The following is a 26,507-nucleotide window of genomic DNA, read 5'->3' as shown; positions in this document are numbered from 1 at the left end:
GGAAATGGGGCCCAGTCCTAAGGTGGGTGCGGCTCAGGACAGCAAGGGGGGGCCCGCGTTAAAGGTGCTGGAACAAAGGGGGTGGGAGGTGCTGCAGCATCCTTTAGCTTGAAGTGGGCTCCATCATACCCAGGGTTTCCAGCTGGGTCAACCGCTCTCTGCACCCCCACCGTACACATGGTGTGCGTATAACACGGCCTGGGGAGAGGCTGTTCCCGGTTACGCCCCTGGGTCCCCGCCAGAGCCTGCGTATCCCGGGGCTCTCCTCAGACCAGTCCTCCGGAAGGGGGCATTGTATTCACTCTGTTCACTCAGTTATGTTAAATGCGATGTCTACTGCCCTTTAGTAACCCCAATTGTGAGTGCCTCAGTTTCCCTGGGCACGGCCCCAATAGTGAGACGACGATGGGAATTTCCGTGTGACAGCCTCCTGTGCGTACGCAGCGGCTGATGCTTTCTGTAACCTGAGCCTGGGAGGGGGAGTGTGACCAGGCGAAACCTCCTCTCCGCCCCTCCCTCCCCAGCTGGACAAAGGCCTTTGAGTGTGAGAGTGACTCTTGCAGGTTTGGAGCCAAGACAAGGGGTTGAGGCAGGGAAGCATTGTTATTCCCATTCAACAGTGGGAAACTGAGGCACAGAGAGCTGCCCAAAGTCCCCGGGGAGCCAGAGAGCTAGCTGGGAGCTGCGCCTAGCTTCCCACCTGCCTCCGCAGGGCCACCTATCCTGGTGAGTTACGGCACAGTTCTTGCCAGTGTCAACACGGCCCTCGTGACTCCGCATCAGCACTGCCCCTGTGCGCCACTCGCTCCCCACCACGGGGGCAGCCCTTTGGCTGTTCCTGTGGCACCCGGCAACCCTGGGGGCAGAGTGTGGCAGCCTGAGGTCACAGGGTGTGACGGCGCATTGGGGTTTTCCTGTCTCCTGCACCCCTGTAGTGGCATGGACAGACTCCACCAGCCAGTAGAACAGAGGGAATTTATTGCTTCTCCAGGATTCAGCACAGCACAGATGTAATCTGGTTCCAGGGCAGGCCTAGGATGCCTCAGCCCCCCTTGAGATGGGGGAGCCTGGGCCCCTAAATTCCAGCCCCTTTCCCTAGGCTGTAACCTCCATGATCCCAGACAGACACTAACTCACTCTCTTCCAGCCCTGCCCCCAGCCAGGGCTCCACTCCCCTTCTTCCCATTGTTCCGCTTCCTGGGAGATAACTCGTCAGACAGGTTCGAAGCCCCCTTGCATAATGACTCATCCCCTGCCCTGCTGGGCCGTGCTGCAGCCAGCAGCCAGTAGAGGTCACTCACAACGCACTGCCCAGCATAGCAACCAGCAAGGTACCCCCCACTACATCACACAGGGCGAAAGCGAGCACCAAAGGCTACAGTCTGCTTGGAGGTGCAGAGGCATCACACCCCACCCCAGGGGCTGTGCTGCCTCCCACTGGGTTGGCTTTAATCTCCGAGCTCTCAGTGGCTCAGGACCTGAGATTCGCTGGCTCAGATCCAGGGGGCCCTGCAGCGGAGACCCCTCGATAGACCGGGCCAGGAGCTGTGGGCAAGGCATTCCCTTGGGTTTGGACCTCACCCCCATTCGGTTTGCCACGGCCGTGGTATAACCTTCCGGGCTCACTGCAAAGCCCAGGTTCTTTCTGGCTGCCGTGGAGCGGGCGGGTGGGGGGCAGGGCTGGATGTACGGCTGCCCTCGTGGGGAGAACTGGGCAAGAAGGCTGTGCCGTAGTGGGGGGACTGTCTGCTCTGTAACCCGGTGTCCCCCTGCGCTGTGATGTGTGATTCCCACCGACTCACCCACACGTGGATTGGCCCAGAGCCCTAGTCCCAGCATGAGCAGATAACGCTGCTCTTCCCAGGGGGAGAGACAAAGGAAGGGAGGCGGAGATGCCAGCTGGCTGGGGCGCAGGGTCTGGGAGTGAGGCAGTTTCTGGCTAGAAAACACGAAGGGAACAGACTAAGCTGGGTGTGAGGGTTGAGGGGGGCGATGGACCCCCTACTCCAAGGGGTCTGAGGCATCCGGGCCCTGACTCCTGTAAGCACATCACGTCTGTGCTGGGCTGTATCCTGGAGGAGCAATAAACCCCCCTGTTCTACTGGCTGCTGGAGTCTGATCTTGCTGCTAGGGGGCTGCAGGATCGGGGGACCCCGACGCGCCATCACAAAGGGCACCGGGGCCCATGCCGTCAGGGAGAACCATCCGCAGGACTCCATCGTAACACGGCCCTCCGCCCGCCGGGGCTGCTGTCACCAGGCGGAGCAGCCACGCCCAGTCCTCCGAGCGGGGCGCACAGAAGGGCCCCCAGTTGCATCGCCCACAAAGAGAAGCGAAGAACATGCCCGCACAGAACCCGACCAGCCTCGATCAGAGAAGCGCCCTGAACTTTCCACGGCTGAGCCCCTGGCATGGGGGACGTAATGCCTGAGCTGAGATGGGCACATTGCCACGCGGGCTGCTTGCCACTGTGGTCGAGGACGCCGAGGCAACAGAGACCCCCTGGCCAGAAGCAAGGGTCCTTCTAATTCCCCTCACCCATGTGCGGGATAAATTTTGTTCTGTGCCCATGTGCCCTCACCCGTACTGCTGGAACCAAAGCACAGGAGCAATGAGGCCGAGTCTGATGCTGGTGCATGGCCATGAGCATCACTTTGCCTGGGGCAGTGTCTCTCTGGTCTGTGTTTCTGCAACACCCAGTGCATTGAGGTCCTGGCTGGTAACTGGTGCACCTGGGCACTCCCATAACACTGAGCAGCTGCTGCATGGCATGGAGCCGGGTTTCCGGAGGGGCTCCTTTCCCGCAGCTCCCTGGGACTCTGCTGGCGCCTACCCCAGCAGCTTCTGTTGACAACTGTGCCACTGATCCGCCAAGCGCCCGGCCTAAGGGGCTAGCCCCGCCGTGCCAGTCCGGGGACGTTGTCTAAGAATTCGAAGTCAGCTGCCTAGAGCGTTCTCCCTCCCGGTCCTGATCGGCCCTGTGCCATCGCTGTGTGTCAGACAGCTGCTGTGCTCCAGCCCAGAGCTGGCTGCATTCCTGGCCGGTGTGGGGGCCGAGGGGTCCTTGGGATCATAAGACCCAGGAGATGCGGTCGGTGTTACCCGCGCTCTGCAAGCCGCCTCGGCACGAGCCGCCCGCTGGCTCTCTGCACAGCCGCGCCGGGGCTGTCTGGATAGGCGCAGCCTCTGTTTCCTGTCAGGGTCGGACGGGGATTTCAGGCCCCCGGGGGGAGCTTACCTTGTTGGAGGCCATCTCGCTGACGGAATGCCTGGTCTGCAGGGTCTCCAGCTGGTCCAAGCACCAGTCCAGCTCTTCCAGGGTCTCGATCGCCAGCTTCTGACAGGCATCCTCTGTGGAAAGGGACGCAGGGAGCATTGGGGAGAGCGCTCGCTGGTCGGCTGGCCAGAGGCCCTGCCAGCGTGCCCCAGGCTCTCAGCATCACGCCGGGCCCCTATGCTGCGCCCCGCGCCCGCCCTGCCCCCAGCATCGACAGCCCGGAGGTGCCTCTGCTTCCCAGACTAGCGCCCAGAACGTGTGGCAGGCTCCAGCCCCTCCGCACTTTCTGCTGCTGCCTGGCCTGGGCTGCCCTCTCCAGCCGGAGCTGTGCCGGCGTCTGTGGCCGCACGTGGCTGGAGGGGAAGGCGAGCCAGGGGTGCTCGCGGGGCCGGCTGGTTACATAAAGCACAATTAGCAACTATCGGGTGGAAGTTGCAGCCGTTTGGTGCGTTGCCGTGGCGACCGGAGGAGCCCGAGCCTGCCGGGTTTGGTGCACAGGGCCCGGCTCAGGGGGGTTTTGGGGTCAAACATCCAACTGACCTCCACAGGGAGCTGGGGAAGCCAGCTCTGCTGCCAGGCGAGTCCGGCCAGGGGCCAGGCAGGCACACGGACCCAGACGCCGGAGCCTGCCCCCCAGCCGGGCAGTGCCAGGCCCCGGACACGGCTGCCAGCCTATCCCAGAAGCGGAGACCCGGGTGGCACAGAGCAGAGGAGCAGAGCTGCCTTCTGCTGTGAAACAACCGGGCTCTGCAGGCTTTTCCAAACACAAGCCACAGCGGCACCCCCCAGGAGCCAAGCCCAAGCCACGCAGTGGGGCCTGGCCACGCTGCCTCACGGCCGTGACCCATGGGGTGAACGACCAGCCTGAGGCCTGCCAGGGGAAGCGTTGTCTGGCCTCCAGCCTTGCACAGCCAGTGACCTGCCCTCAATTACGGCCGGTGTGAGCCAGGGGAGCGCGTTCCCGAAAGCCGCTCTCTTGAGGGAGCCCCCAGCGCGGCCTGTGCCTGTTCCCCCAGCTCATTCCCCTCATTGCACCTTATTTCCCGCCCGACTTGGGCTAGCGTCGACGTCTGGCCCCTGGACTGTGCCATTCCCCGGGCCAGATCAGGCCCCATATGCAAGCAGGGAGCCCAGCAGACACAGCCCCCCCCTCCCCCCGATCGGGTCCTACGCTGGGCCAGTAGCCCCGTATTATAGCAGAGATGTCCTGGGACTCCCTCTGATCCAGCCACCCCCGGAGGCAAATGCCCACAACCCCTGCCTTATCATATATATAGTAGCCCAGGGTCTGAGTCTCTGTAACGCTGAAATGCTGGCTGTTCCCTCTGGGGGGCGCTGTTGCCTGAAATGCTGGCTGTTCCCTCTGGGGGGCGCTGTTGCCTGAAATGCTGGCTGTTCCCTCTGGGGGGCGCTGTTGCCTGAAATGCTGGCTGTTCCCTCTGGGGGGCGCTGTTGCTGAAATGCTGGCTGTTCCCTCTGGGGGGCGCTGTTGCTGAAATGCTGGCTGTTCCCTCTGGGGGGCGCTGTTGCTGAAATGCTGGCTGTTCCCTCTGGGGGGCGCTGTTGCTGAAATGCTGGCGCAGAACTCAGCCGAGCGCCACGGTGGGAGGCGAAGGGGGGCGGGGCGGTGACATGTGGCGTGACTGCGGCTCCAAGCCCCGCCCCCTGGCCACGAACGTCACCGCCCCGCCCCCCTTCACCTTCCGCCGTGGCGCTCGGCTGACTTCTGCGCCGCTCAGCCGGGCTGCCCCGGGGGAGCAAGTGGCGCAAGCGACCGTTTGGGCCCCGCGCCCCCCATGCAGCACGGGGAGTGTGGAACCCAAATGGCTCTTTGGGCTCCGTGGTCCCCCGAGTGAGAGGCAGGAAGGGGAGGAGAAGAGAAAGAGAGAGACAGAGAGAGAGAGGCAGGAGGCGGAGGAGAGCTGAGAGAGAGGAAGAGGGGGAGGCAGTAGGAGGAGAGAGAGAGAGAGACGGAGCGAGAGACCGGAGGCTCAGGAGAGACCAACATGGAGAGACCTGAAAATCCCGTCTTATGATGGGCTAATTGGCTAGTGTGGTAAGATCAAGCCAGGCTGAAGAAGTGCCTGGCCCCTCAAGGGGCACAGCCCTCTGTGGGGCTGGCAGGCTTGGGGATGAGGGGTTTACACTCTGCTTCCACCCAAAGGCACCCAGGCTCCCCACTGTGGCTCAGGGGTGCCCTGGGGCCCCAGAGCGGGAAGGCAGAAGGGCTCCCTGGCCCCTCCGCTCCCGCGCCAGGCTGGGGCCGGCTGCAGCTGGGTGTTGCGGGTTGGCTGGGGTCAGAGGAAGCCGGGGCAGGGCCCACCCAGCAGCCCAGCTGGAGGTGTAGGGCTCCCGCCGGGGCCGGGACGCAGGCCTGGAGACACAAGCGGGGAGTTTTATTAATGGAACGTCTGACGTCAATAGGAGACTTTCCAGCCTCGCTGCGGCCTGAAGAGGAGCCAGGCAGGAGGGAGCGGGTGAAAACCCGACATGGATCAGGAGGGGCCGCGCCAGAGCCACAGTGCACTCGCCCCTTGGGGGGCAGGGGAGGGGGAGGGGGGCGTCCTGCCCGCAGGCCCCTGGGCAGGGGAGAGCAGCGCCTCATGGGGCGTGGCCGCCGGGGCCCATGATGGGGACAGCACCAGGATGCTGCGAGGGGGGCCGGGCAGTATTGTTCAGAGACCGGCTGGGCACGGTGCCGGGGCTCCTTGCAGAGAGCCAGGCCTGCCAGCTGGGAGCAGGTGGCGCTGCCTTGGGCAGGTGACAGGCCGTATCCACCACACCGATCTGGCCGGTGCCGCAGCAGCCACCGGACAGCAGGCAGCTCCTCCGCCAGCCAGACCCTGGGCTCAGCAGGGCCAGCGGGTGATGGTGGAGGCCGGAGATTCATGTTCCTCTCGCTGCGGGACCCAGTGCCTCAGCTCTGACCACAGGGAAGCTCTAACCAGCTGCTTCCCTGCCAGCCGCCTGTGCCCTGGGACCGCCCTGTGGCTGCAGGGAGCCGGGCCCCGGCAGGGGACTTACCCGACAGGCTGGCCTTGCACGCAGATGGTGGGTTGCTGCTCGAAGTTCTTCTGCAAGACACGAGGGACAGGCAGCGGCTGAGCGTGGCATTGCCGGGGTGCACTCGAGTCAACCACGCGGCCCCCTCCCCGCGCCAGCCCCCCTGCAAGCACCGGGAAGCAGCTTCTGCTGTGTGCACGGGAATCAGATTCTCCCCCCCTTTCCCAGCCCCGTGGCCCCAGGACTCTTTGCTCCGTGCTCTTGCATGGGGGGGTGGGGACGGATGCTTTCCACTTGCCCTGGAGGCCTCCCGCCCTGGGATGAGCCCAAACGGCCCTGCTCCCCACTCACTTGCCGGCCACGCGGTCCTGCAGATGCGTCAGCGTGGCGAAGTTGCTCCTGACGGTGCGCAGGCTGGCCAGGACCTGTGGGGAGAGGATCACAGCGGCTGGGGGCCAGCAGCACAAGACAGACCCAGGGCGTGGGCCCAGAGCCAGACCGCTCAGCAGCACGGCTGGGGAGCTGCGCCCGAGAGCCTCGCGGCTGAGCGCCGGGAATCGGAGACCTGCTGGCCTGACTTGGAGACCGGGGCAGTTTCCTTCGTGGCAGAAAAGCCAAGGAGCCATTCAGTGCCCTGGGGCAGAGGCCTGTTTGCTGCGAGTTTGTGCCGTGCCTGGCACGTGGCCATGGGAGTGTAGGGGGGCCCGGGCAGCCCCGGAGAGAGGTGGCGGGTGCCGGGCTCTGCAGGGAGCATTAGAACCGACTCCAGCGCGATTCCCAGCGGCCCCAGACTCCGGGCGAGCCCCCTACCTGCGCGAAGGGCGTGACGATCATGTCTTCTCCATGCCTGCAAGGGCAAAACGGCACATGAGACCCGGAGTGGGCAGAGAGGGAGGAACTGGGGGGGGATCACCCTGTGTGCAGAGCCAGCCCAGGCCCCACAGATCGGGGGGCGAGGGATGTGCTGGCAGGGAACCACCCTCTGTGACCTGGACACCCACTCTGTGAGTGTGGGGCGCCCGGCTGGGGGCTGAGCGAGCCCAGGCTGCCCCTGCTGGTCCTTGGCAGGATGCCCCCCTGCAATGCAATTCCAGCCCAGCCCGGTGGCACCAGGTTCCCCGTTCCCTGGCCTGCCCCACTGCTCTCGCCTGGCCCCTCTGCTCCCCTCCCTTCCCCAGGGGATCAGGGCACCAGCCTGGGCTCCAGCTGTGCTCTGGCTGCTCTAAAGACGGACAGACAGACAGACAGACAGACAGGCTCCCTGGGGGCAGAGGGCCCACACCAGTCCCGCTGGGCGTCTCGGCCTAGGGTGCCCTGCCAGCCCAGGGCGACTGAGGGGCCATGCCAGCGGGGCTGGGCAGGGGGGGACTTACAGGTCGCCGGTGATGGAGGAGTTCCGGGACATGGCTTTGGGAGACAGGTCGTAGTCGCTGTCCGAGCGGTAGAGGAACGACTCGCGCCGCTGGCTGTGGGGGACATTTCCCTGCAGGACCAGCCCGGAGCCGGGGCTGGTTTGGGGCTCCAGCGGGCTCCTCCCCGACGAAAAGCCATTCTCAATGTCAAAGCTGCAGAGAGAGGGGAGGCAGGAAAGCTCAGAGAAGAGCCGCACAGAGACGGGGGCTCGCCCAGTCGCTCGGGGCTACTTTCCCGCTGCGCTGCACCCCGCTCTGAGCACACGGGGCCGGGCCGGAAGCCTGAGGAAGGGGAGGGAAGGTGGGCACAGGCTGTGCCCCGCAGGCCAGCCCCACAGATTAGGGGCAGGGGAGTGGGTTTCTGAATAACTACAGCCCTTCACTCCAGGGGCTGGGCGGGGGGCTGGTGTTGTGGGTGATACCCCCACATGGGCCGCTCTAGCTCACAGGTATAAACCTACACTTGCAAACCAGGGTGCGCCACGGTCCCCCTTCCCCACCCCAGCACGCCCTGCCCCACGCCAGCCCTCCAGCATCAGGCCCAGGCCCGTGGGGCTAAGAGCTCCTGGCCCAGCCCCCTGCGCGGCCCCATCTACCCCCCAGACCTAGTGCCACTGGCCCGTCGCAGGGCTGCGTGGGCACCTCCTGCCCATCTCCCACTGGGGAAAGATCCGAGCCGTGCAGGGGTCTGGCTGGAGGACCTGCACCCTGGGAGCAGCTGCGGGGAGGGAGGGTGCAGACCATGCAGTGAAGCTGGGGGCAGGAAGGGAAAAGGGGGCTCATGGCACCCAGGCCTGTGCCTTGCTAAAGGGGCAGGTTCTTACAAACAGGGACCAGGCCTGGGGCTCATCTGTCCTGGGGGTGTGCGTGGCTTCCCGCAGTCGGCCAGGTGCCCGCGCAGCTGCCACCCCCTGGCACAGAGCCGTAGGGCAGCGCAGGGACCCGGCCCACGGCTCCCCAGGAATTAGGGGCTCCATGCTGCGAGCCCTGGCCCTGCCCCCGCCCACTCAAAGGCAACGCTGCCCAGGCCCTGCCACTGTGCCAGCACACCCCCAGGGCTGGAGCCGCGCTGACCTTGGGAAGGAGCGATCAGGGCAGCCGAATGCTGCGCTCACAGCTGCTCAATAGGATTTTCCAGCTGCGCCCCTCTCTGTCCCATCGACTGACCCGGCTCTGCTCAGCAGCACCCTCGTCTCCTTCCCGGCAGGAAGGTCACAGCCGGGGTGGGGAGGGAGCGACGGGCCAGCCAAGTCGCATGCAGAGGGCCGGTCCCCTGAGTGCTGTGGGAACCCGTCCGCCTGTTGCGCCGGATGTCCCAGGGAGATGGGCAGCCCCTGGCCCGAGGAGCGAGGAGGCTGGTATGGTGGCACAAACGCCAGCCAGTCCTGGCTACGTTCGAGTCTGAGGCAGCCCTGCGTGCAGCCTGCCCCCGTGCAAAGAGCCCTTCCACACGCCCGTAAATCTGGTGAGCCATCCCGCTCCGCCCCCGCACGACAGCGCCCAGCAGAGCTACAGACAGATCCTGCAACGGGCCAGCAGCCTTCCTTGCGCAGCCCGGCCCGTTCACGGAGCTAAGGGTGGCGCGCCGTTCCAAGGGGCCTCTCGCCCGCTGCTGCTCCCCGAGACTAAGCGCCGCCGGACAGGCTGGCAGCTGCAGCTTCTGGCGTTTGCGAGCGCCTGGCCCAATCCAGACGCCCCACGTCCCGGCGAGCCCTCTCGCTAACATCTCGCTGCGGGGAAGCACGTCCGCACCATCAGCTGGGATGGTCCTTTCCCCTCCCCTCCCCCTGTTTCTCCCAACACGCTCCCCAGACTCTTGAGCCGGGTGTGTGGCTCGGGTTTCATATGGAGGCACAGGCCCCGCTGGGGAGCGGAGAAGCATCCCCGCTCTCTGAGCGGTGCAGCGCCCACGCCCGGGGCTGCTTTTCGGCAGCATGGCTGTTTCCTGGATGCTGACGATGGAATTATTTGCTTTGGCCGGAGCTGCTGCTTGTCCTGCTCGCAGGACACCTGCCCCCTCCAAGGGGATGCTGGGAGGCGGAAAAGGCAGGGGCGCTAGGGGCTGCTCGCGCCGGCTTGCTTGAAAAGCGGAGGGGGGCCTCAGGATGGGCTGAGAATTGCTGAGGAACAACAGGGGAGGCCAGGTAGCCGTGGCTCGGCTCCCGCTGCGCTGGCGATTGAGAACGTACCGATTCGTCGGTGGAAAAAGCCCTCGAGTCCGTTGCCCGTGCAACACAGCCGCAGAGAGGGGGGCAGGCTGACGAAACGCACGGCCGAGCCGAGAGGGGCTGCAAGCACTTGGGAGAACGGGGGGCTACAATTCAAGACGACTTGGGGAACTGGTCCGAATCCAAGCCCACGCAATTCCACAAAGACGGGAGCAAAGGACGTCGCTTCAGGCAGACGGCTCCAAAGGCCCAGCTGCAAACTGGGGGCTGGCCGGCTGGGTGGGAGCGCCGCTGAACAGGCGCCGGGAGGGCTAGCAGACCACACAGGACTACGAGCCAACAATCGGATGCAGCTGCAAAAAAAGGCTGATATCCTGGGGTGTCGTACGGAAGAGAGGAGAGGCCACGATCCCCGGCGCAGTCCTGCCTCCAATTCTGGGTGCTGGACTTTAGGAAAGATGGGGGCACATTGGAGAGAGCGGCAAACCAGCGGTGGTTCCAAAACCTGCCAGGCGAGGGAAGGTTTCCCAGGTGGGCAGGTGTGGTCTGGGGAAAGGCAGATTGAGACGGCGCCCGGTAACAGCCTGCAAAGCCGCAAGGATGCGCTCAGGTGTTCTCCGCGCCCGCTGCGGGTGGAACAAGACGTAAGGGGGTTAGGCCGCCGGGGGAGAGGTGTAGCTTAGAAACAAGGCCCCATTCCGGGAGCTGAGCTCTGGCACCGGCTCTCCAAGGAGGCTCCGCGATCCCTGTCTTTGGAGCGTTTGAAGACTAGGTTAGTCACACGTGGCAGGGCTGGGCTGGGTTTTCTCGCTCCGGGGTCAGCGCAGGGGGCTGGGCTCGGTGACCCTTGGAGTCCCTTCCAGCCCAAGCACGGGTCCCGGGCGCACTGCCCCACGCCCAGCCCTGCTGCACAGAGCATCTGGGGCGGGCGCTGGCCATGTGCATGGGGGGCTGCCGGCGCACGCAAGCACATTCAGAAGTGACAGTAGTGCAGAGACTCTGCCCTCCAGGAGTGTCACGTGCTCTGCTGAGGGTGACAAGCCACACCGGTGCCAGGATGTGTCAGGGAGCCACTGGCGGGACAGAATCACAGAACCCTGGAACACTAGAACTGGAAGGGACCTCGAGAGGCATCGAGTCCAGTCCCCTGCCCTCATGGCAGGACCAGGCACCGGCTACATCATCCCTGACGGGTGTCTGTCCAACCTGCTCTTAAATCTCTCCAGTGATGGAGATTCCACAACATCCCTAGGCAATTTATCCCAGTGCTAACCACCCTGACAGGCAGGAAGTTTTTCCTAATGTCCAACCTAAACCTCCTTCGCTGCAGTTTCAGCCCATTGCTCCTTGTCCTGTCCTCAGAGGCCGAGGACAATTTTTCTCCCTGTGACACCATTTTAGGTACTTGGAAGCTGCTCTCATGTCCCCTCTCAGTCTTCTCTTTTCCAAACTAGACAAAGCCAGTTCTTACAGTCTTCCCTCACACGTCAGGTCTTCTAGACCGTTCATCATTCGTGGGGCTCTTCTCTGGGCCCTCTCCAATTTCTCCGCATCCTTCCTGAAATGTGCCCAGAACTGGACACAATCCTCCAGCGGAGGCCTAACCAGCGCAGAGCTGAGCGGGAGAATGACGCCTCATAACAGCCCTGTTAATGCCTCCCAGATAATGTGTGCTTGGATAAAAGCCCCCCATGGCCGACCCCACCTGCCCTGTGGCACGTGACCCATGGGGCAGGCTGGAGGCCTCCTCTCACTTGAATCCGGCCCCACAGATATCGCTGGAGGAACCTGGGCTCTGTCCCCACCGGGTCCCCCACGAGCTCTGTGGAGACACTGGCGTGACGGGTGTGAACTCCTGCCCGAGATCGGAGCCAGTGGGCACTGTGTGTCCCACTCTGCCGGGCTTCCCAGGGGCGCAGACACCCCGGCTGGGCCCTCCGTCCTTGCCTCCTCAGAGCTGTGGGGTGTAGGACTCCCTGGGACAGGCCCAGCCTGCCCTTGCCCGGCACACTGGTCACCCCGGCAACCCTCTGCCCTCCCGGCCCTGCGCCACGCACCGCCAAGGCGACCTGCAGCGCTCCCATCACGCTAGCCAGGGCCGCCCGGCGAGGCAGCCTGCACGCCCCAGCAACGAGCCATGGGGACCGAGCGAGGTCGGGGAGGGGGTTTGCCGCAGCTCGGGGGGGAAGGGCCAGGCAGGCCGTGTCCCGCCCGTGCACGTTGGGTCACTCCCCACGGCTGTAAACCTGCCCAGAGGCCATCGGTGACACAGGTGCACCCGCCCCCAGCAACTGCTGCCCAGCCCCTACCCCCCCAAAGGGACCGTCCTCCTTTCTGCAAGAGCATCGTCCCTCTCCTCCCGCACACCTCTGGGCTGGAGGGCTGGGGGCAGAGCCCTCAACACACGTCCCCTCCCCCCCACACTATCTCCTCTCTGACAGCACCCAGAACCCGCCAAAGGCCAGCCAGCCCCAACTCTGCTTCCTTGCCCCTTCAGTGCCAAGGGATTCCCGCCAGCCGCCAAAGGCAGCCGAGCCGGAAGGAGCCACCGGGGTCACTGGGCCGTGCACTCCAGGGCGCGCCGAGGCGGCAGGTCCCAGCCCCAACGCCCATGAGCAAGCTCCGTGGGGCCCGTGGCTGGAGCCGGCACTGGCCACGTTTGGCACCTCCCCCCGGGAGCCGCGGTTACCGTCTGTGCTTCTGCACGATGTCGATGGGCCGGTTGACGGCGCGGGGCGAGCCGGCCAGGTGGCCGTTGCAGACCAGGGCGCAATCCACCAGGGCCACGGAGCCGCCCGGCGTGGGCAGGCTCATCCTGCCCCGGCCCCTCCAGCAGCTCTCACGCCAGCAGGCCCATGCCCCGGCACCCCTGCCGGGGGGGCGCTTCTCCTGCTCCAGCCAGCTCAGTGGGGGGGCCTGGGCCCCGACTCCCATGGGCCGTCCGGAAGCACTGCCGTCGCCGTGTCCGAGGCCAGCTCCCCGAGCGCCCTCCGCTGCACCCCTAGGTTTAAGGGGCTCCATGCAGCCGCAGGCCGGGGTGGGCTTGGCACAGGCCCCTTGCCCAGCTGTGCCCGGCTTCCCTCTGCCTCTTGGCTCCCACGAAGCGGCTCCATGCAGCCATAGCTGGCTCTCCCAGCAGGTCCCTGCTCCGCGCTGCCCTGCGCCTGGGGAGGGTGCCGGCTGCCCCAGGCTGGCTGTAGGCTCAGCTGCCCCCACCTCCAGGGGCTGGCTTGGCTGTGCCTTGCAGTGACCCGGCCTTTGCCCAGCTCCCAGCCCCACGCTGCTCCCCCCTGCCAGCAACCGGCACTGGACTCTGCAAGCCCCGCTCGCCAGCTCCGCCGTGATGTCACTGGGGGAGGAAGGAGGGGCCAGCTGGCACGTTCCGCTCGCTGCAAATATTTCCCTTTAACTCCTTCCAGCCCAGCATGTGCCCTGCAGGCTCCTGCCCATGGCCTGGCCCTGGCACACCCCTGCCAAGGGCACAGCTGGCACCGGCTGTCCCATCCCCCAGGGCCCTGTGTGCCAGGGGTGCAGGCTGCACAGTTCTCAGCTGGGCAGAGCCGCCCGTGGAACCGGCAGTGGAGGAGTTAATACATGTCCTCAAGTGGCCCCCTGGAGAAGCAGGGGGACAGGGGCTGTGCTGGGAACCCAGAGGCTGGAGACCACCTGGCAGCAAGGGCACCAGCCAGGGGGACCCCCACTGAAGGGCAAGAGCTGAGAGAGCAAAAAATGGAAGCACTCGGCCCTCAGGCAATGTTCCCTCTAATCTTGTCCATCCATGTGCGGATTTTTTCCATCCATGTGCAGGATAAATTTTGTTCTGTGCACCAAGGCACATGTGCATGTGCACCACCCGTAGAAACAAAGCCCGGCTGAGGGGCTCTGCTAATCTGGGAGGTGCTGGAATCTCTCCTGAGTAGCCGCACAAGTGCTCGGCCCCGGGGAGCCCTGTGCACCAACGGGAGGGGAGGGGGTCTGTTTGCGCCAAGTGCTTTGGTTCCGGGCAGGGGAAGTTTCCGGGACGTGCTGGGATGTGGGGCTGGCAGTGGGATTCCAGGGCTGGGAGCGGGCAGCGTCCCTGGGGAGAGTCAGGGTAGCAACAAGGTGGCTCCAGTCACGGCCGCCTTCTTGTCAGATCCACCAGCCCCCGGCGGGTGCCCACGGATCGTGTCTGGACACAGCCACAGGGCTCCAGGGCTCTACAGGCGGGATTTACACCCCCAGGGAGAAACAACCGCTACCCCAGGGAGAAGGGGGGGCCCTTACCCAGAGCCACAGCTCAGCCTGTCCAGGAACGGGAAGCCCTTTACTCTTTCCTGCCCTACGGACGTTCTGCAGCCCCCATGTCCGTCACAGCCTGGGACCCCAGACCCCTCCCCTCCCCTGGGGTGGGCGCGATCCCTCCTCCAGCTCAGCACGCAGCGTGTTTCACCTCGGCACCGCGGCCTCACTCCCTGGCACCGTTTCTCCATCACGTGCGACGGGGCTGGCAGGGAGGAAGGGGCATCCCCAGTCCTGTGCCCAGCCAGACTCCTGGGGCAGCACCCAGGCCCCGGCAGACCCTTCCCGACAGCCATTCTCCAGACGCCGGAGGCATGCCGGGCAGCCAGACGGATCGCTCCTGCCTGACCCCAGGCCGCCTGCGGAAACGCCCTGCTGGCACGGCAGGATGGCGTGAGCCACCGTCGAGGAATGGAGCTGGCACCAGCCCCGGGACCAGCACGGGTTTGTCTGGAACGGCGCGTTCGCCAACACGCACTGGGCCCAGACGGCGTCTCCCGGCCCTCTGGGGGCACCTGCCTGGGTCAGGAGGCGGCCGAGCTGCTGGACTCACAGGTCACATCCAAATCAAAGCTGCGTTCCTAAGCCCCGGGAGTGACTCAGGTTAACACAGCAGGGAAAACACGGCGCCGCCGCAGGTGTGACGCCCGCCGCAGGCGTCTTCCCTGCATCTGCCCCCCGCGCTAGCACCCGCGGGTATGGACACGCCGGGCTGCTCCTTGGGGCGCCTCCCGGATTCAGCCCGCCCGGGAACTCCCTTGGGAGAGCCGCAGACTCAGGGGCAGGCCCTGGTGCTGGGACACCAGAGTCTGGCAAGTCACTTTCCTCCACAGCCATGCCCCCCTCCCCGTGCCACAAAGCTGCTGGGGAACCACGGTGCCAAGGGTTGGACGCTGCCAGGCTGGTCCGGCTGCAGCCTCTTGTGCGGCTGCTTCCCCCCACAAGGAGCTTGGAGTTTACCCTGCAAGGGGCTTCCCAGCTCGCGCCACCGTGGGCCAGACCCAGCCAGCCTCACCCCAGGGCATCCCCTGCCCATGCCGCCCAGCGGAGGGCAGCCGTGTGGCTGGGGGGTAACGCGGGCGCCCTGCCCATCACAGCTGCAGGCCGTGCAGCGGGAGGCCACCTGCCCTGGTGCTGGGCGGACGTGCGTCATTGGAGCGGCTCCCGAATCGATTCACACATCGATCTGCCCGTCTGTGCCGAGCTGCGACCTTCAGCGACCTCTGGAGCCAGCCAGCCCCAGCCGGGCAGCCCGGGGACGGGGGCCAAAGAGGCACCGTGCGGCTCTCATCGGCCTTGGTCCAAAGGTATTTAGAGGGAGGCCAGGCGGCCCTGGCAGGAGCAGGCAGGTGGGACAGCTCCCCCGAAGGATGGGCCCCTCGCCGGGCACTTGCACAGTCACAGCTGTTACCAGATGGAGGGGGCTCACGGGATCCCACTGGGCCCATCTGTCCCTCTGGACGCAGGATCCTTCACACCTCCAGCACCGGGGCTCCCAGCTAATGTTCCTTCCAATCTTGCCCATCCATGTGCGGATTGTTTCCGTTTGTGTGCAGAATAAAATGTCGATGTGCACCAAGGTATGTGCAAATGTGCACCACCCATAGACACACAAAACCTAGCTGTGGGCGCTCTGCCTGTCAGCTGAGCGGCATTTAAATCTCTCCCAACCAGCCGCACAAACGCTCGGCTGACAGGGAACCTGCTCCCCGCCCTTTCCTGGGGAGACAATTCCCTGGCCTCAGACATCCCGCTGGCCGGGCAAGCTCCTTGATACTCGTCACGCCAGTTCCTCGCCCTGCTCCCTGAGTCCGACCCGCGTGTCCTGGAGGTGGCCAGCTTGGGACGTGGCTGTCCCGGCCCAGCAGCACGAGGCCGGCAGGTGCCTGGCAGGGCCACATGGGACTGCTTTCCTTCCCTAAATACATGCTCACTGGGATGCCAGCCAAGTTGGCAGGGATGGAGAAACCCGTCGCCAGGCAGGACGCTTTCTGCAGCAGGTTTTCCTTCGGCCCCAGCCCGTGCCGAGAGCGGCCGGAGTCTCCCGTGGGTGGGGGGTCCAGACCTGCAAGCCCGGGCCCGGCGGCAGGGCCGGTGGGCCAACACGAGCGGAGCGTCGGGTTCCGAGGCCGCAGGGCACACAGATCAGGTCTCAGGTATCCGGCAGGGCCAGGCTGCGGCTGCTTGGAAACTTAACCCAGATCCAGCCCGGCTGGCAGGGGAGCGGAGGTGCGCGATAGACGGTGCTCGCGCCGGCGCGCACGTGCCCACGGAGGAGCGGCAGGGACCGATGCCGGAGGCAAGGCTGAAGAGCCACTGGGGACCTCAGAGATTCCGCCCCGCACAGGAGAGGGGAGTGCTGAGGTGAAAGTCTTGCTGAGGGGCTGTCTTGGCACGGCTCTGCCTGGTTCCTCAGCCAAGGCGAGGAGGGAGGCTGCTCTGGCTAACAGCCTGCGTTGCACATTCCAGCTGCATGCCACGGCGCCGGAGGGGCCCGGTGCCCACTCTCCCACGGCCAGGCAGGGTGGGTTTGCCCACTGCAGTCAGAATGGGGCGAAGCAGGGAGACCCTGGAGACAGGGCAGGGTGGGCTCCCAGGCCGGCTGGTCCACGGAGAAGAATTCAGGCTCCAACGCAGGCTCCGCTCTCGGTAGCACCCACCTAACAGCCCCGTCACCGCCCATGGACGCTCTGCATGTCCGCAGGCCTCCAGCGCCGCTCTGCACAGGGCCGGGGAACGGAGCCGCGGCTCGGCGCTGCAGCAGGGCTGGGGTCCGTGGCAGAGCCGGGAATCCAGGCGTCCGTCCTGCCTGCCGGAGCAGCCCACGGTGAGTCACACGGTGCCTCGAGTCTGTCGCCCACCTTCGCACGGTGCGGGTGACACTGCGGGAGACAGGTGCTGGGGGGGCGGGCGAGTTACGAGGAGACTGATTCCCACGACTCCCTGAGGTGCCGGAATGCGGCCTCCACCGGCCGCAGCAGCCATAGCAGCTGGCTTGGCTCAATTCCTGCTCTGTCCCAGGGCCTGGGCCTCCCCCACGCAGACAGGTCGAAGGAGGGTGCTGAGACGCGACCCGTGAGAACGCAGAGAAAGCTGCACCATGCTGAGAGGGGAGGGCCCCCGCACGTCAGGGGAACAATCACTCACCCACCCACCCCTCAGTCCTACCCCAGCCAGGCCAGCCTCCGGGCAGGGGAACGGCCTTCTGGCAGCGCCTCTCCAGGGGCCAGCCGGCCCCGCCTGGCATCTCCCCTGGGCCCTCTGAGGCGGGGACAATAATCCCTCCCCCACGCCCGCGGCGGGGCCCATCCTCGCTCCAGCCCCACTGATGACAGCTGGGGGGGTTGTCTGCCCTGTCCCCTCCAGAAAGTGCCCGGACAGCGAGCCCGCGGCCGATGTTCCCGTCTGGAGGCCGGGCCCAGCCCCCTGACGTGGAGGGCTGCGAGCAGCCCAGGCCGTGCGTGGTGCCAGCCGCCCGCAGCAGCCTGCAATTCCAGGAGCCGCGCGGCTGGTGGGCCCACAGGTTCAACTGTCTTCAATTGCTCTTTCCCAAGTTTCTCCCAGAGACACAAGCCCCCTGCGGCCCCTTGTTCTCCAGTACGAAGGACCCTGGTGCGGGACAGACCTGGCGACTCTCCTCCCTGCAGGCGTCCGCAGCACCAGGGACTTCTGCCACCTCGAGTCAAGTGGCCATGACCGCGGATGGCCCCACATCCCGAAAGATGAGCCGCCCCCGCTCCCAGAGGGACCCAGGCAGCGAACGCGAGGCAGGGAAGAGACTCTGGGGGTCCCCGACGCATCAGGGGAGACCTAGGAGGACAGGCTAGGGGGTTTGGCCTGGCCCGGCAGCAGCCAACGGGCACGCCCGGGTTTGCTCCCTCCATAACGTTGGCTTTTGCATCCTCCCTGACACGGTCACTCACCGCAGCAGCGGAAGGAGAAAGGCCTCCGCGTTCGCAGCCTGGTCCCGGGCCAAGAGACACGGCTGCATTCGCTCCTAAATAGGAAATTCAGCTCCCAAGGGTGAGCAGGGCAGGCACCACCGCGTCCATCGGGCAGGGGCAGGGCCACACCCGCCAGCCCAGGGCCAGGAAACCCACACCAGGCCACCCTGCACAGCCCTTGCTGAGAGAGGTTGCAGCTCACCCCTTCCCTAATCTCGTCTCCTCACTCCGCAGCCTAGTGACGCGGCAGAGCCCGCAGATCCCGCGTCTCCTCCGGCAGGATCCCCTCGTCCCCTGGGGACTCGCAGCCCCTCGGAGCTGGTCCGTGGTACAACCAAGTGTCCCCAGAGGGTCGGGCGAGGGGCAGGTGTGCGAGGGAAAGGGACGCTCGGCCCTGAAGCTGGGCCACATGGCCGCAGCGGGTGGGGGCTCAGCCCTGCGCCGGCAGAGATTGGCCCTTGAGGTGGTCTCTCCCCAAGCGGGGTGTGCTGCAGCCAGAGGGACTCACAGATGTGGCAGAACAGCCAGGATGCCGGGAGCCGCCCAGGAACCAGGGGGCACCCGCCGTCCAGAGCGACGTGAGGCGGGTTCCTCTCTCAGCAGGGCTCTGTCCATCCGTCTGTCCCCACCCCCATCGTGCCCACGCTGGGAAAGTGGCCGCTAGCATGGGGCTCCCAGCTCCCCACACCAAGGACCTGGGGGGCTGGGGCAGAGCCCAGTGTAACCCACACACCTAGGCTGTGTCTATACTGGGGGGTTCTTGCAAGAAGAGCTGTTCTCCCGCAGAGCGTCCACACGGCCCGCCTGCTCTTGCACAAGAAGATTTACAGTAAAGCGTGGGAAGAGAGGGCTTCTTGCACAAGAGCTACGCTCTTTTCGAACAAGTGTAAGCTCTCTTGCACAAGAGCCCTTGCACAAGAGGGGAGTGTGGAGACATGACAGGGGTTTCTTGCGCAAGAAAGCCCTATGGCTAAAATGGTCGGCAGAGGTTTCTTGCACAAGAGAGCGGCCACACTGCCATGGATGCTCTTGCGCAAAAGCACATGGCAGTGTGGACGTGTGCTTGCACAAGATGTACTTGCACGAGAACAGTGTAGCCATAGCCCTCGTGTGGTTCACTGTCCTGTGCAGTGGCACGTAGACCACAGCAACAGTTAAGAAGAAGAGATGACTACAGGAGGGGCTGGGAGCCAGTGGACTTTTAGCTCAAAGGGTAGAGACTCCTCTACTAAGCTCCAAAGGACCTGGGTTCAAATCCGCCCAGTGACACCAGCACCTCCAGGATCAGGCCCCAGCGGCTGGACGTGCCCAGGGGGGTCTCCTTGGATTTTATCGTTGGGTCTCTGGCCAGCTTCACTTCCTAGCAGGGCAGCAAATCGCCGCTGGTGGCCCGGGCACCTCTGCCAACAGCCTGACCAAGCCGTGCCAGGCACTCACGTGGACTGAGCCCGGCGTGGGCAGAGCAGGCCTCTCCCCGCCCGGGAGCCACAAGCCCCGGCCGCCAGCGCTGCGGCATGCTAGCCACTCCTCCGTGACCAGCCACGGCTGTTCCGCTGAGAGCAGCCCCTGGCAGGGCAGAGGGAGGAAGGGGCTGGCGAGGGCGTGGGCTGCCCCCCGGCTCTGTTTAGCCAGGGCTGGGCCGGTGGCACTCAGCCCCGTGCCAGCCATTTCCTGGCAGGGAGGCCATGGCTGAGCATGGCCAGGTGCCACGGGGATTCACCCTGTTCAGGGCTGGCTGGCAGGACGAGGGTGCCGGGGGAGCCTGGAGACTCTCAGTGTCAGGGATGTGAGAAGTTAACCAGTTACCCGGCAAGCAGGAGGCTCATCAGCTTCCTCCCAAGTTAACTGGTTAAGCGGCCCGGCCGGCGGATGGACCCTGCCCGCAGCAACAGTTGGCTAGGCTGGAGCAGCCCCCCATGGCCCTGGCGGGTTGGCCGGCTGGCCCCACACCTGCCGGAGCAGCCTCCTGCCCATGGCGGTGAACAAAGCGTTTAACGGGTTAACTGCCGCCCCCCCGCCCTGAGCAGGGCCCTCAGGGTGGGTGGGGTGCCCCCGCCTGAGGGGTGCCCTGTGCGCTGGAAGCCTGCCCCGCCGCGCAGGGGGGTGCCAGCATTGCTGGGTTCCAGGCCCGCGTCTGCTGGGTTCTAGGCAGGGAGCCAGGAGGCCAGGCCAAGTTACTGTTATTGCCAGGAAGCCGGTCGGTAACAGCGGGAAACCAAGGCAGCTCCAAAGCCTGCGGTGCAGCCCGGAGCCACTAGGTGTCAGCCCAGCCCGGCCAATGGAGTTGCCAGCTGGCTGGGCCCAGGGCTGGGCTGCAGGGGTGCCCTGGGCTCCCCGCCCAGCGCACTCGGGTCTTGGCCCCGCGCCGTTCCCGGGAGACGTATCACAGAACTGACCCACGCGCCCCAGCCCATCCGATCCCTTTGATACGCCCCGGCCAGGCCGGCCTGGGAGCTCGCGTTCCTCTATAAATAGCTCTTGTTGCCTTGCAAAGGGCTCAGCTGCTCTCCCCGTGCCCCGGAGGCCGGCCAGCGTGCGGGTGCCCCCCCCCGGCCCGTGCGTGGGGACCTGCCAGGCCGGCCCGGGGGCTGTCATCCCTGTAGGAGGTGCTGCCACACGCCCCCCCCTCCCCGCTCCGGGGGAGAGACAAGCCAGGAATGGAAGGGGGCTGCCAGCTTACGCAGCCCGTCTGGAAATGTCACCCTGGCACTGCGGGCCGGCGCCAGGCACCATCTGCAGAGCCAGGAGTCCGGGAGGGTGGCCTGCCCTGCCTGGTGTTTCACGGCCAGTCATTAGCCCAACCCCTGCCTCATGTGGGCAGCTGCCCCCCCCATCCGGACCCCTGGGGTGGGTGAGGGTGGAGTGCTGGGTGCCCACTGCTGCCTGGCATCCCTCATGCACCAATGCCCCTCCCAGATGCCCCCAAGCAGGGGCGCGGCTGTGGACACACCCAAACGTGCCCTGCGCCGACGTGCCGGCAGCACGAGGCGGGCACAAGCGGCTGGCAACCTGCCCGCCCCTGGCAGCGCCAAGCCCCCGGGGAGCGCAGCTGCGGGCAGATGCCGCCAGCACAGAGAGGATGCAGACCCGGGGTGCGCCCCCCCCCAGCCTCACTGCAGCCAGGGCTGCTGACCCGGCGCGTGGTCAGCGGGCAGGGCAGCATCCCGGGGACCCTGCAGGCGCGTGAGGAGGGGGCAGGCTGGCTCCAGCCAGCGGCACGTCCGATGGGGCACGCCGGACCCCCCGGCCCAGCTGGGGCGTGACCGTGGGGGAGGGGGAGGGGGGTGTGAATCTGCTGCTTGTTTTCCTCTCTCTGTCATAACAAACACCCCGTCTATTTACATTCCCCCATCTGCGGCCCAGCTGCAGCCCGCCTCCCAGACGGCCCGTCTCCTCCCTGCACCCAGCACCCTACAGCCCGGCGGACCCCCCGCACCCTGGGGCTGCCTGGACACAGGCCTCTGCCGGGGGAGGTGGGAGGAAGTAATTAGCCAGGCCAGCAAAAGTCCTTCAGCCGGGGGAGGCTGAGTCAGGCTGGGCCGGCCCCCAAAAGGGCTGGGGGGCTCGCTCCCCAAAGAGCAGCCCAGCCCGGCCTGGCCTCCGCCAGCTCTCCCCAAGCTCCTGGCTCCACCGCGGCGACAGGGAGAAGGACCGGCAAGGGGGGAGGGGGCACCCTCACCATACCTGCTACCCCACCGAGCACCCCCAAAGACAGCCCAGCTCTGGGATCCCCCCCACCAGCCCCCCAAGTTCTCGGCTCTTGTCAGCGCCCTCCTCCGGCTGGTACCTGGTGGCCTCCCGGCGCCACACGCCCGGAGCAGCCCCAGGCCACCCAGACAGGCCCCGCTTCCCGGCTCACCCGCCAACGCCTCTGGGCGCCTGGCGGCGGGCTCAGGCCTCAGCACCCCGGGAGCTGCAACCCCAGCACCTGCCCATGGCAGCTTCTGCACACAGCCCAGCCCTGCCCAGCCCCCCTGCCCATCCCAGGCCGGCAGTGGGCAGCCCCAGGCCTTACCAGAGGGGATGCGCCACGGTAAAACGCCGCTGCAGCCGGATGCTCTGGTTCACCAGGAGTTTCCTGAAGAGGACGGGTGAGTAGCGGGGGGAGCTGCAGGGGGAGGCGGTGGGGGAGGTCCCCGGCGAGCCATGCTTGGGGTTCAGCATCTCGGCGCCACAGACCAGGGGCGAGGAGTGTCCAGCAGAGGCTCAGCCGGGCCTCCGGCCCCTCTTCAAAACCGCCAAAGTGACCTTCTGGGGCGAGGGGCCAGGCGGGCAGAGACGAGGCCCCGGGGGCTGCTGCTGTCCGTCAGGCCATCTGCTCTGTGGGGCGGGCTGCTGCCTGCCCCTCTCCCGCGCTGGAGCCGCTGCGCCCCGGCCAGGGGGCGTCGCTCCCAGGCCCCAGCTCCGGCGGGTCCGTGTCCCGCTCAGAGGAGCCGCGCCGTCCGCCCGGGACGAGGCAGGAAGCGCTTTGCAAACGCAGCGCGCTCGCTCCCAGGGAAACTTTCCACTCCCCTCCCCGTGCCTGCCTGGGAAATTAAACAACTGTCTGGCTCAGCACATGCCGAAGCCCAGGCGAGCCCCCCTCGTCTCTCCGGCTGGGCCAGGCCGCTCTGGCACGGGGACGCTCGCGCCCTCGCCTGCTCGCCGGAGCTCTGCGGGGCCGGGAGGGGCAGCCCAGCGCCCCCAGCCCTGCTCAGCCCACGGCCCTTCCCGGGCAGCCACAGCACCAGCTGCCTCGGTTGCTCAGAGACGTCCCGGGAGACTTTCCCGGCTCTGGATCGGAAGCGCCAGGGGCTGGCCTCTGGGCGGGTGTAAATCAGCATCGTTCCCTGTCGCGACGCCGGCTGGCCCCCGGTTTCCATGCAAGGGAGAAACTCCCCCGGCACCAGCTTGCATGGTGCACAGCCTGGGGGGCTCTGCTCAAGGTGCCCTCTACCCTGCCAGTGGCGGGGGCCCAGCCTCGCTGGATCCTGTCCTCCTCACCCCCTCCGGCCCCCCTGGCTTGAAGGCCCCGTTCTCCCCACCCACACCCAGCACAGGTGGGTCCCGTCCTCCCCCGCTCCCCAGGGCCACCCTTGCGAGGGGTACAGGCGCCGCTGACCTGCCAGGGGCAGCCCGGCCCCACCCAGTAGAGCGGCAGGTCACTCTCCCCGACTCAGGAGCACCAGCAACCTCCACTGCTGCCGGACCTCCTCCCCACTCCAGCCACGGCCCTGGGAGAGGGGCAGGCGGCTTCCAGGCCCCAGGGCAGCGAGAGGAACCCCCGAGGCCTCCGGGGCTCCAGGGAGAGTCACTGGGGGGGCCTGTGGTTCCCATGCTGGCGAGGGGGCAGCGGGTCGGTGTCACTCCTAGGCAGGGAGACGCGCGATGTGGCCGGGGGCAGGGGCCCAGTGGCACCGGTGGGCAGCATGCGGCTGGCTGGGCCGAGCCATCTCCACGCTCCTGAGCCGGCACAGCTGGCTGTCCGCCCACCGAGCCCAGCTTCTCCTTGCCGCCGCCCGAAGTGTTTACACTGCCCTGGTGGCCCGACACAGCCCACCCCTCCCCGATTTCCTACGGGAGGGCCGGAGAGATCCAGGCGATGGCTCGTGCATCCAGACGCGCTCGGGACCACCGCGGGCTCAAAGGGACGGCAGATTCCCTGGAGCCACGAGCCTCTGGCCACCCTACACAGAGCATAGGGCCAGGGAGGGGGGCGGCGGGGATGGCACCGGGACAGCACACGGAGCCTCCTCTCCCCCACTCCCGTCAGGGGCACAGAGACGCGCCTGCAGCCGGCCCTTCCCAGAGCAGGGAGGGGCCCCCGCACGCAGGCCGCCTGCCTGAGCCCTGCAGCAGGGCTGGAAATCGCCATCGACTGGCAGCGGCTCCAGGATCGATGGGCGGGCGACCACTGATGCATAGCGAGGGGTTAATTAGAGCGGGGGCCCCTGGGCCAGAGCACGGAGCTGCAGCCCTAAACCCCCGCCATGAATCCAGCCCTGACCCCCCCCCCCCCACACTCACACAGATGGGTTTTCTCCACAGCTCCCCAGGGACTAGAGCCACCCCCCCACCAGGCAGCCTTTGGATTCTGTAGCCAGGAGCTGGCCCAAGGCGCCCCAGCATCTGATCCACATCCCCCTGCCGTGACAAGGGCTGAGGGGGCATGGCAGGGACCCCCACCCCCCAGTCCTGCTCCAGGTCCCAGCTCAAGACCACCCTGCTGCCAGGGAGCAGGTTGGGGAGCCCGGACTGTCTCCACTGAGCCTCTCTCCGCAGCTCAGGGGACGCGCCGGTCACTCCAGGCCAGCGCCCCAAAGCAGAGATGGCCCCACCAGCGCCCCTGGCAGAGGTGGCGGGGGGACCCAGCCCTGGCAGTCTGCTGGCAGGGGGCTGGGCCAGGCCCCCAAGGCAAAGCCGGGCTCTCACCGCGGCTGTAACTCAGGGGTGTTTGGGGCCTGGGCGCAGGGCAGCAAACACCTATCGACCCAAACGCTGGGACGGGCTTTGTGCACCAGCCTGGCACTGGCTGCCCAGGAGGGGTCAGCTGCCAGTTTGGAGCCTGGTCCCTCAGCCCCCCGGGGCGGCTCTTCGGTGCCGCGCAGCCAGAGCTGGAAGACACGAGGGGCCAGATGCAAGGACCTCACCCGCTGTCACCGTCACAACACACGGCCACTGCGCCGCGTGCCAGCCTGGTGCCACAGGGGCCCCCGCGCGGGACGGCCATGCAGGGCGAGAGCTCCTTGGCTGGGTTTGAACTTTGTCTCGCACCAGCCACCCTGGGACCCACCCCAAAGCGCCCCGGGAGCCCGCGGCAGCCACGAAAGAGCGGAGGGCTTGATGCTCCAGCGAACACCACGAGGTGGCGGCAGGGAGCTAACTTACTTCCCCCTCCTGCCTGCAGCCGGCTGCAGCCCTGCCCACCCCCTCCCCCCCCCCCGCTGTGGGTAGATAGCAGGGGGTGCTGGGTTGACACGGGGCCCCCTCCGTGGCAGCAGCCAGAGCCACGTCTATTGACCCCACCCCCTGCCACCACCCCATCCACCAGGGTCAGACTCGGCACCTCATGCGCCCGCCCAGGCCCACCTCATGATCAGTGGGGCTGCTAGGCAGCCAGGGTGCTCAAGGAAGACAAGGCCGTTGTGTTGAAGCGAACTGAGTTCTTTGCCTCTCTTTGCTGCAAGGGATGTGGGGGGAAGAGTCCCACACCTGAGCCAGGTGATAAATCTGAGGGGCTGCCCCAGACTGAGGTGCCAGTAGAGCAGGGTGGGGAACAAATTGCTTAACCGAACAGTACGAAGACACCAGGACCGGATGGTAGGCGTCGGAAGGAGTTCCGATATGGAACTGTGGAACTGCTCGCAGTGGTAGGCAACCTACGGTTACCGTTAGTCTCCGTGCCCGAGACTGGAGGGCCACTAATTGAAAGTGAAGCACATGGCACGTGGCACTGTGCCTGGAGTCAGGACTGGCTGGTCCATGGGGCCGACCCGTGGAGCCGTTACCCCAAGCCGGAATTCCTCTCCCACAATGCCCTGCAGCGCCGAGGTTCCCAAGCCTGTGTTTACCCAGCAGACCCCTGGCTGCTGTCCTGTCAGTCTCCTGCCCTGACCCATCTCCCCAGCCCCGCTGCCTCTTCAGGAGCCAGACGGAAACGGAGCAGTTTGCCGGTGGTGCCACCTGCCGGCACGTGGCTCTGAGCAGCGAGGAGACTCCCAGAGCTGGGCTGGCCCCTGAAAAGCTCCCAAGGCAGGAGAGGTGCCAGACGCCCACGTGAGCAGCGAGTTCTCCTGGCTTCATTTCGGTTCGGTTTATTGGCGGGGGACTCTCCAGCTCCCGATGCAATTACAGCGCGTTTACAGGCCCTCGTCCCTCTCCAGCCCTGCCTCCTCCAGCCCCCACACAGCTAGTGCTGAAGCACACGCCCCGGGGTAGGCCCCCGCCTGGGCATGGGGGCGAGGTTATTACCCAACGTAATCTGCAAGGTGAGATTTCCCGTCTGTGCCGAGATCCGGCCGGGACCCACCTTTCCGGCCTCCCAAGCAGAGCCAGTGAGGGGTGAGCCATGCGGCAGGGAGATGGGGAGCCGGCCCGGCAGGGAGCTGCAGCAGCCGGTTCCTTTGCTGACACAACCCCCCACGTCTGGGGTATTTGCGGCACTGCGGGAGGCTGGTAAGTTTCCGTGCAAAGCTCAGGCCTGCCATCTCTCCCCCCGGCGCTGCGCTGCAGCCGGAGCATTTAGCCAGTCCCTGGCCTGGCACTGGAGGTGCGGGAGCAGGTCGCAGGCAGCACCCAGGCCTGGCTACCAGCGCTCCATGCTGCGGCTCATCAATTCCTGCTCCCCGGCCGGCTGTCTGCAGCACCAGCTGTGCCGGAAGGGGCAGAGCGGGGCAGGCCTGGCACTACATGGGCAGGCAGCCTCATGCTCCCGGGATGGTGC

At 66.3% G+C, this 26,507-nt stretch overlaps 1 protein-coding gene across 4 annotated transcripts in view; it reads right to left on the bottom strand.

Annotated features, from left to right (window-relative positions):
* Positions 1–26,507, bottom strand: part of PDE4C (phosphodiesterase 4C) — an 85,823-nt gene that overhangs the window by 17,621 nt on the left and 41,695 nt on the right. For 2 of the 4 annotated variants that reach the window (XM_075902919.1, XM_075902920.1), the window contains 5 exons: positions 7,654–7,845; positions 7,091–7,127; positions 6,632–6,705; positions 6,302–6,351; positions 3,239–3,351 (listed from right to left, as the gene is read on the bottom strand). In XM_075902919.1, coding sequence (XP_075759034.1) covers positions 3,239–3,351; positions 6,302–6,351; positions 6,632–6,705; positions 7,091–7,127; positions 7,654–7,845 — 466 coding nt within the window. Of the gene's footprint in view, positions 1–3,238; positions 3,352–6,301; positions 6,352–6,631; positions 6,706–7,090; positions 7,128–7,653; positions 7,846–12,549; positions 17,361–22,100; positions 24,069–26,507 lie in introns of those variants that run through there. The other 2 variants (XM_075902921.1, XM_075902918.1) reach the window with 2 other exon arrangements.

The sequence above is a fragment of the Pelodiscus sinensis genome, chromosome 19 (genome assembly GCF_049634645.1).
Source record: "Pelodiscus sinensis isolate JC-2024 chromosome 19, ASM4963464v1, whole genome shotgun sequence".
In the NCBI taxonomy this organism is placed as follows: domain Eukaryota; kingdom Metazoa; phylum Chordata; order Testudines; family Trionychidae; genus Pelodiscus; species Pelodiscus sinensis.
Note: the sequence above shows the minus strand (reverse complement) of the source record. Positions and strands in the feature narration are given on the sequence as shown.